Below are 10,378 nucleotides of genomic sequence, written 5' to 3'. Positions count from 1 at the left end.
ATCATGAAATAATATACATATGTACTGCTGCTGGCCTGATAATGTTATAATAGACCATGAGTCGATGTTTGGCATAATAATGGAACACAGTTTACATAACGAAGCAATAGAGCAGAGCATAAAGAAAGCAAAATTAATTTTAATTCAAAAAATAATTCAAAAAGTTTCCTCCCCCATCCCCGCTCCCCCCCCCCCCAGTAATTCATTTGGAAATGTATAATTTCATAAAAATATTTCCTTTGAGGAACACATTGTCAAAATAAATTCAGGGGAAAGTAGCATTGCCAAATTCTTATTGCTGTTACTGTCTTTCATATCTTAATGCTAATTATCTAAACTCAGAGGTTTTCTATCTTTCAATTTCTGCTACCTTAGGAAGACCAGAAACCACAATTCAGCTGGCAACCTAACTGCTTTTCCTGTTAAGCAGTTCTAACAAACTACCTCTGCTAAACATTGGAAAATTTAACTTGTAGTATCATACTATTTGTTTGAGGGTTTTTTTAAGAAATATTGCTGAAGCAGCAGTTGCTAGATAATATAGTTCATTGATATCCAACTGGTTCCCTAAATACTAAAGATTCATGGATAAAACATTTTGGTATTTTCAGCATGAAGATGCTAGGATTGGCTGCTAAATAGATATGTGCATATCATGTTTACGCATGGCATGTACCTGTAAAGCTTCAGGAGAAAAACACTGTGTGATATGGGAAGAAGAAAGTCTGCAACATGACTAAGGGAGCCTTTATGCTCAAACTTTGCTGATTTTCTAAACTGCTTACTGATGGGAACACTGTCAGCAAGGGGAACGCATTTTCTTAGGTTTTTCCCCTAAGCATCCACCACTGGCTTAAGTCAAAGACAGGATGCCATATTAGATGCACTTTTTTCTTGCCTAAATGACTCCTATGTTGTTCTTCAGTTAATTTTTTTCTCGTAATGACATTCAATGAACTTCTCTCTGTGCCCTGAGGGCTGCCACAAATATGCCTAACAATTTCTCACAACACATGCTGGGTCATTACACAGGGTCCAGAAACAAGGTAAGGAAAACTGACCTTTCCCACTTAGAAGAAACAGAGCCGTGAGCCATGTGGGGTCTGATGGAGAATTTCCCAGCCACCACGGGTTGCACCCCAGAAGGACGCTGTTCCTTGGCCATACGAGCAGCACAGGTGGCTCAAAATATGTACAAGTGCCTTTTGGAAAGGAGATCCAGTTATGCAGTTTCTGTACACTTCAGCACTGTGAAAAATAAAATGACACCTCTGTGATCATCTTCAGTAGCTGATTTTTTCCCACCTTACAAAATTACAGCTGAAGTGCTTGTCTCATCATGCCGGTGGGGGGGAGGGTGACTTATGGTTTGGACATTTGTATGATCTGTTGGGAAACAGTTGATTTACGAAAATAGAGTCTCAAGTCTTTCAAAGGTAATTGTGAGTTGAAGACTGGTGCAGGTAATGGTTTGAGTTGGAAAAAAATTATAAAAATACCTTAGAAGTGTCAAAATGACTCAGTCATTAGACTGGAAAGAGGCATATTCTGTGATGTGGTAGGTAGGGCTCTCAGCTGGTGTGTGCGAGCCTCTCTTGAATGTCTACTCTGTGGAGTCAGAGAATAACTAAAAGTGCAAAAGCTGCAACACAAGAGACAGATCCCCACCAAGTTGTTGCCATCAGTGCTGCAGCCTGAGAATTAGCAGAATAAGGGTATAAATGAATGAATGCCTGAATTGCCTGGGACCTAGATCAGAATGTAGTAGAAGATTTGGGAAAAAGAATTTATTTTCCTTTGGGTTTATTCACATTTCATCAGTTTCAAATTTCACCAGTCTCAGAGCACTGACACAGAAAATCCCCACTCTGCTGACCTGGCTTCAAAGAATCCCATGGGAGCATCCCCAGATGATTTCTGTGTGCAAATTGAGACACATCTCTCAATAAATACTAGGTCACTTCAAAACCAAACATGTAAGGGCTCAAAGAGAGAAATCAGCTCACCTGCTCTCCCAAGCAGCAGATTTAGCTCCTCCAACATCGAAAGGGCCCTTTTCTGCTGCAACACTCTTGGCTCTGGTGCACAGCCAAGGTTTGCTGGTGCTTCCCTTAAGCTGTAGGGTCCTTCCAGAGGACACTAAAGACCAGTGAGAAGGCCATGACCTGGGGTCAGACCTCTGTACCAGCACAGCAGCTCCGTGGCCCTGGCCTTTCAGGCCCAGCAGCAACCCACAGGCAGTGCTGACGGTCATGTCCTCTGCCGAAAAGCTCCATTTCAACTGTTAGCCTGTGCTTTAGCCCTCTCCACCCATCACCATCAAAGCTTCTGGCTCTTCATTTTCTCATCACTCCTGGGCTGTCCATGATGTGGATGGTGGGGCAAACAGAGGCCAGTGAAGACAAGGAGTCTCCTCTAGTGTTTGGCTCATTAAGACAAGTTGTAGGATAAGCTGTTCCTCCTGGTGGTCAACCACAGATAGAGACATCACGGGGCTGAAACTGTGTTTCTCATCTCCCCTGTAGCCACGAGGTGGAGCAACTCAGTAACAAACGGCTCTGCAGAGGCACCGGATTTAGGTGATGGGACGTTTCATCCCAGTTCTGGCTCATGCAGAAGCTGCAGGCTGCCCTGATGGGATGCTGCAGTGGCCCAAGATGAGTACGTGGCTGGTAGCCCAGAGCAAGAAGGAGCAAGCTCCAATAGCCTCCTGGCCCATGTCCCAGGTGGGATGCAGGGAGAGGATGATGTTCCTGAGTGCCACCTTATAGCAGAACAAAGGAGGTCAACCATGCTCTCAGCCCCCAATGCCAACACCAACCAAGCACACTCTAGTAGCAAAAACTTCACCAGGACCACCCCCAAGGCTCCACACATTGCTCTGTTGCGGCCTCTGTTGCTCAGCCTCCTGCTATTTCCTTCTGGTTGGCTTCCGAAGCTTCCTCCCCAGAACAGAGCTAGAGAAGCCCTTCAAAAAAAGAGAAAACCCAGGGTGCTGGTAACATGGGAGGGCACAGGGGAGGTGAATTAAACTGAAAACTGGGGAAGACTTGAAGGGCATCTGGGGGAAATCAAGGAAGAAAGCAAGGGGATCACAGCAGTGGATGATCTCTCTTCTCAAGCACAGCAAATATTTTTCTCACTGGTCAGACTCTGCTGGCAGCATCGATGACAGACACGGAGGCACCAAGGGGAGAGCAGAGTTTGCAGGGTGCGGTCCTTTTCTCCCCGCTCTGCAAGAAAAGGTACAGCACATGTGGTCTGGAGGATTTAGTGAACTGACATCATCCCATTAGCACAGAGTAGAGCCTGCAGCAGGAAAAGAGAGGTACCTTGGCTGCCCACAGCTTCCTCACCCCTGCATCACAAGTTAAGTTATTAATCAACAATCTGAGAGTCATGGACTATCTCAGCCTTCCTGCTTGCTCCGTTTCAGTTTCCTCTCACCATCAGCCTTCAGCATCAGCCTTCTTCAACCTTCTGATTTTGACGGGAGAGGAGCCTTGTCCCATGTGCTTTTGTACCCCCTGCATGCCTTCCCGGCCATTTCTCCTCAGATCCCTCCCAAACAAACTCACAAAGGTGTCTGCTGGGAAAAAAACAAAAAACAAAAACAAAACAAAACGGCTGGCGGTGGCTAGACCATGACATGCCAGCCCTGGCATTGCTGCTTCCTCATCCTTCCCTTCCCAAAACATCTTTCTCCAGATGTGCAGCCACACAGGGCTCTGAGCAGCAGGCATGCTCAGGGTCAGATGCTTCTGGGCAGCCTCTGACAAGGCTGGCAGTGAATATGAGTCTCAAGGAGAAAATGAGAGAGAAGAGAAAACTCCAAGGTGTGTGGGAGGAGAGAGGGAAGAGCGAGCACCTGCTTGAGCACTGGTGGCAGTACCAGCAGCGACACGGGCAAGCCCCAGGGCAGGAGCACAGAGCGGTCTGGCAGCTGGGCTGATGTCCCATTCTCCTGGCAGCCTTGGTCCCCACTGCCCAGGGTTGGCCAGGCCCTAAATGTCTCCCCATGGTAGAGAGACTGGCCTGTGTTTATGGGGCTTTTTCTTAACATCCAAAACACAGTCACAAGAGCCCCACTGGATACACAGAACTGAAACCTCACTGAGGGATGCCATGAGGTATTGTTTACTCAGCCCTATAACTTTTTCTCTTTTTGTGGTGTTTCTTTTTTCTTAAGTAGAGTCATTTCAACTAAAATACCATGGAGGAACCCCAAGTATTATTTTTTTTCTCTCAGTTCCTACCCCCATCTCTTTCACAGTTGCACAATTTCGATTCAGCTAACACAACCCTCGGTTCTGATATTTAAGTGGTTCACAGAGGATCAAGCAAAACTACCCCTCTGGCCTTTCTTTCCCCCTTTGATAAGAAGATTGCAAACATACATACAATGGGAAAAGAAAAAAAGAAATCTTTTTTCCCCCTTCCTCCATGGACAAAACCAGCACCTGACAGTGTCTATGGGTACATTCCCTGCTCCCTAGGAGTAAAAACAAATTTCAGAGTGACTTTTGTCTTTTTTTTTTAAAACACCAATTCGGAGTGAACTTGTCACATCACCACTGAAAACCAACGATCCCTTTCCGTTTTGGTGCCATGAAAAGGAAGGGGAAAAACAACAGTGACAGCTCAAGATTTAGCTTGAAGCACATTTTGACAGCTAATACTCTACCCATGGATGTTAAATACAATGAATAAAATCATGTCTTGTAGAAAACAATCAGAGAAAGGTCTGTAGGGCCAGAATTTCTTTCTCTGTTACTGGAGACTACTTTGAATGGTGACTCAGAGAGTCACCAGCCCCACAAAGTCATGTGTTTACACCCTGAAATGAGCTCTGCATGACATACAACGTACATAGTGTGTGTATGCAGACAGAGCGTGGGGAGACCGATGTTGTCATGGAAATGTGTGGTGAAATGAAAAGCAGCAGCACGTCATGCTTTCTGACACCCTGACCAGCAGTTACTTTGCATGCAGCTCACTCCACTGCCTTAGAAGAAAACACAAGACTTGAGAAATCTACAAGCTGAGGAGGAGGAAAAGTCAACAACCAGAGCTAGAGACAGTCCAAAGGTAAGATGACAAAGGAGAATATTTCATTGTGGCGAAACCTTGCCTCAAAAGCTTTCTTCTTGCTACAAGATCTGAAAAATAAGTAAATTTTACATAACTTGTTTTGCTTATAGCGTATCTACCTTTTTCGTTAAGAATGAACAGAGCTACTCTCGGCATTTATGCTTTAAATATTTTTCTTCTGTTTTGTTTATGAACCTACACAACAGATTCTAGTCTAAAATGCTTTTTATCAAAACTAGATTTTTCTCAGGTAAAAATCTTGGTAAGAAGCTGAAATTTTATTTCTCTAAACCAAACATTTCCTAAACACACTATTAAACAAAACAAAACTAAAATAAAACTAACAAAGAAAGACTAATGAAATCTGCTACAGGGGCAATGAAGAAAATAACTTTTTCAATATTTATTACTTTTCACTAATTCCTTAATTAACTTTTCATCCCTTTGGCTCTCAGTAATGGGTTCCCTCACAGCATGAGACTCATGCTCCCCTGGGGGACTCAGCAGGAGAGCACCATATGTGGTTGCCCAGCCTGGGCCACCCTCTTGTACTGAGTAGTATCTCTGCCTGGGTCACAAATGTAACCCCTTGTTTGCCACGGGCCACCTGAATCCAGAGGTTCAGGGACCCAACCAAGCTCCCAACAGCTCCATGGCTGCAGGAGGGCTGAACTCCCAGGCAGCAAACAATCTGCAGCATAACAAGGGGTGCTTGTCCCTTCCAGCTACTCGGATCCCCATGCTCTTCCCAAACTCAGGCTTTTCTGTCCTTCCTTTTTTATTTGGGCAAGGGAATTTCATTGTTGCGCCTCCAACTGCCCTCAGTCCCTCGCAGATGGCAGCAGAGCAGATGCGGCTGATGGGGCTGCTGCCCCACTGAGCCCTGAGCCCCCACACCTTACAGCAGCCGTGCTCTGCAAGGAAGGATCCTGTGAAGTGTTTTATGCAGCCAGCAGCACTGCTGACCGCGGGGACCCGAATATAACCTGCACCTGCTACAGCAGGACAGAAGCTGCAGATGGATCCCCGCACCTGCCTGCCACAGGTGTGCTCGGCTGCACCCCTGTCGGGCTGGCTTTCTGGAGCTGGTTTTCTCATTTCTGTAAGGCAAGCTAGTAACTTACAGAACCATTTACCTGGCATCAGTGTGTCCTTCAGGAGCAAACAGCCAAGCTGTTTTTGCTTTGTAACAATATCTGCTAGTTTTTAAGCAGGAAATAAATTTCCCTTCTTTCCTGATCCTAATCTCTTAAACCACAGCACGGGAGAGCTTACCTCTGAAACACTGGGGGAGTCACTTGATCTGCAGAATGGGAACTTTTACTGCACAGTTGACAATCATTTGACAAATCTGAAATGAAACAGCATCAAGATCAGTAACGTGCAGGAAAGGCACTAGGTCAAAGTAGTAACAATTACAAAACAGCAGACAAAAGTAGTTTCTGAGCTCTGACATAAAGATCTTTTAAAAGGCTTTATTTACAGGTTACATTTGCTGTGACAGAACTGTCTGGAAAAGAAAGGACCAGATAACCGTGTGCATTTGCATTTGTAAGTGATTCTGGCTGAGACCAGCATCGCAGAAACCAATGAGAGCCTTCCCGGTCCTTATCAGGAGAGTCTGAGGGCAGATCAAATCAGCACCCTTCCTCTAAAGAAGAGATTTACTTCATGACCCCTGCTCAGAGGGTGTCTACCTCGACATCGCGGAGGAGAAACCAGATGCACATTTTCTGCAGCTCCTGTCTCTGCATATAGAAATTTATCCGCTGTGGTAAGTCTGGCTGGTTTAGGCAAAAAGTTGGGTTCTTAAATTTAATTCTTCTTCTAAAGACTTAACCTCTGCTATAAATAACCTGTTTAAAACCTCCTGCCTGTCTCCTTTTAGCAAGCTTGTCAGAAGGGCCAGAGGTAATCACAGCCCCTGTTTGCCCGGTGGTGGTGGGAGAGGGTGCAGGATGGCAATGACTGTTTGGGATCTTCACATTAATAACTATGGGGGACCCTTGTGTGCTTGGCTCCCCAAGGTCTCTTAGAATAGCCTGATTCAGGAAATCTGATCCAACTAATTGCCTCCATCCCCACAACCCAAGTAACCCTAAAATCAGGGGCTGCCACCCTGGGCTTGCTGAGAGATTGTGTTGCTCCAAGGGGATGATACATCTATACCCTGCCTAACCTAAATTATAGGGCAGCACTGTCTGGGGTATCAGGCGCCAGTGCAAGTGAGGCTTGGACCCCAGAAAACCTTGTTCCTCCTTGAGGCACAACCTCATCCCAGGATCCCTTGGCACTGAGGAGCTCTATGTTACTGGGAACTGCAATTCAGCACATAGCAGCCTGAAAGGAAGAAGTGTTTCCAGGTCTGAGGACACACAGAGACCTCACTGGCCTTTGTACCAGGTCTTAAATATGACCTGCATCCTTCCTTGTGGTGAAAGTGATTTTCTTCCCTTCCAGCATACCTGGAGATATGAATGATGCCCGTGCCACGAGCAACATCAGCACTACCGTGGAACTGTTCCAGCTCATCATGTACGCCCCCACATTCAGCCTGGGATTGCTGTTCAATGTGATGGCTCTGTCATTCCTGTTTTTTAAGGTTAAAAAGCTGTCAGAATCTACAGTCTACATGATAGCCCTTATTTTCCTGGATACTTTGCTGCTGTTTACTCTTCCTTTTAAAATAATTTCCTACCACCTTCGGAATAACTGGAACTTGGGGTCTGTGTTTTGTTCCACCTTGGAGAGTCTTTACTTTGTGAACATGTATGGCAGCATCCTCATCTCCCTCTGCATCTGCGTGGACCGGTACATCACTATCCGTCACCCTTTCACAGCTCCCACCCTGCGATCCACCAAGAAAGCCGCTCTGGTCTGTGCTGTCATCTGCCTGGGCACCTCGGCTGGGACAGTCTCTACTTTCCAGCTGCACGGAGAGGGCCACAACATCTCCTCCTGCTTCCATAACTTCTCCAAGAGCACATGGGAAAACACAGGCCTGTTGGTTGCCTTGGAGATTGCCTTCTTCAGCAGCATGGCAGCCATGACCTTCTGCACTGTTCAGACTGTTCGGTGTTTGAGAAAGCACAGAAAACCATACAACCCCCAAACACACACCAGCAGAGCAGAGAAGATAGTCTTGACAAACCTTGTGGCATTTTTGGTCTGTTTCACGCCTTACCACGTGGCATACTTGCTGTATTTTTTGGTGAAGAATAACATAATTCACACCAGTTTTCAGCAAGTGCTACGAGACACCATTCAGGTCACCCTTTGCTGGGCAAACTTGAACTGCTGTCTTGATGGGGTGTGTTATTATTTTGTTTTAAGAGAGTCCTTGGAAGTTCCACTACAAAACAGTGAAAAAACAGCCACACAAAAGCCTGTGTCATCCCATGTGCTGGGATGATACGTGGAGAAGTTTTATGGAAAGTACAGAGCCTCGAACTACTTATCTAAGCAATTTACTTTAAATATTCAGATCTGAATGTATTTCATAAAAAACAGAACTAAGTCCATTCCCAGAAGACTGCTCCTCGCTTTTTTAATTTCCTTCCATAATGTTTTGTGTTAGCATTTATGGGTAAAAAGAAATGGAATTATTTTATACATGGTGATGTGTATCTCTTTGGATGTGATTCCTCTATACTTTGAAAACAAAAATTGTTCACTTATATGTGGTAGCATCTTTCAGCCTCTGTGTCTAAACCACACCTGCAAAACTTCCTCAGGACTTCAGTCACTACAGACTTAGGCTGTAGTGACTTGGAGTTTATAGTAAAAAGCTTCAGACTAAATTCTCTTGCCTCCCCTGTCCTGATCATGTATGTTTCTACCCGTATACACGCACACCTTTCAGGTTTAGATTTGCACATCCTATTTAAAAGAATAAAGTTATAGTAACTCTAAATCCAAAGGCATTTTTAGGTTAACATGGGTATAGCTGACTTGCTCTGCAAGGTGCAACGCTTGTTTTAGCAATAGTTCCTGTGCCTACCACATGGCACTTCTAACTGATATTGTCACTAGCTCAAGTCCCTGGACAGCTCAGATTGACTATCCCAGTTTCAGGCTTCCCCACCAGCTCCTTTCCTACTTGCAGGCTTTTCACATACCTGTTCCTTCCTGCTTGGTTACAAATCCAGTTTCATGAACAGAGCCAAAATAAACAAGAGTATGAAATACAAAGCCCGAGTCCAATGTAGCAGCAAACATATGAATCCAAAGGAACAAGCCCCACCTTGCTGGGAGATAAGAGAAGAGCAGCCCTGATCCCTAAAGCAGCAGCCAGCAACACAGGATCCCAGCAACCTCTTAGACCTCGGAGCAAGCTGAGCACCACCGCTTCCCAAACAAACAAGGTAATAATCCACCAGCAGGAGCCCAACATGCCAGTCAGTTACTTCTTATCAGAGCTCACAGGCATTTAGATAAAGTGAAATTTTTTTGAATTTGCTACATCTATGTATGAGATTGTACCATCTACGTATGAGATTGTACCAAAGAAGCCCAGTTGCTGAAGAGGCAAACACTGACCCAACATAGATGTAAGTGTGTACTGGTGTTTACAGAGTCCTTTTGGTCTTCAGGTGATGAACCGTGCTTCCAGATTTCTGGGGGAAATGATAATTTTGCAAAGGTGACATTTTCAACACAAAAGGTCTGTGCTGGATCTTATTGCTTCTAGACGTCTGAACAAACATGTTCCAGGTCAAACCTGGTGTGGTCTGATCCCTTCTCTTTGCTCAGGTGGGTAGGTGTAACAGCTTATTCATTTGTAGGGCTTTATATCCAAATCGTGACACTGAGTATCTAGTGAGACTATAGAGGTTTCTGTTTGCACCAAGAGAATACTAATGACCAAGTGCTAGGAAATAAAAGGACAAAAAAACCTGAGAATCTTCAATCTAAAGCCATCACAGGCTTTCCAGACTACAGATAATGATTCATCTGAGGGGAAAAAAGGAAGCAAAAGCCAGGGTTTGTTTGGAAATTATTCACCCCCAAGAGCTGAGGACTAACACATACAGTTCTTAGCTAAAGATCAAGTTAGTTTATTCTGAGAGAATGAGACTGAAGTATGGAGAGCTGTTATAGAGCACTTTTCCTACTTGCACTTGTTTTTGCATTTGGATAGTGAAAGGCAAAGGGTTTAAGCCTGCACTGAAGACATAGTGGGTCGTGGGAGATGGTGAAGCTGCCCTGCCTGGGGACTTCACCCAAGTCTTGGGAACTTGCACTGGAAGGGAGCACCTGATATGCCAGGACAAATCCCTGCTGCTGC

At 45.1% G+C, this 10,378-nt stretch overlaps 1 protein-coding gene across 1 annotated transcript; it reads left to right on the top strand.

The window, feature by feature from the left end:
• Positions 1–7,564: 7,564 nt before the first annotated feature.
• LOC309440994 (lysophosphatidic acid receptor 6-like) lies at positions 7,565–8,503 on the top strand (the record flags this gene model as incomplete). The annotated part of the gene is made up of 1 exon (XM_082055306.1): positions 7,565–8,503. The coding sequence occupies one exon, from the start codon at positions 7,565–7,567 to the stop codon at positions 8,501–8,503; it is 939 nt and encodes a 312-aa protein (XP_081911432.1).
• Between the last annotated feature and the right edge of the window lie 1,875 nt (positions 8,504–10,378).

Source organism: Streptopelia decaocto (assembly GCF_964273445.1).
Source record: "Streptopelia decaocto genome assembly, chromosome: 6".
In the NCBI taxonomy this organism is placed as follows: domain Eukaryota; kingdom Metazoa; phylum Chordata; class Aves; order Columbiformes; family Columbidae; genus Streptopelia; species Streptopelia decaocto.
This window is presented reverse-complemented; position numbering and strand designations above follow the sequence as displayed.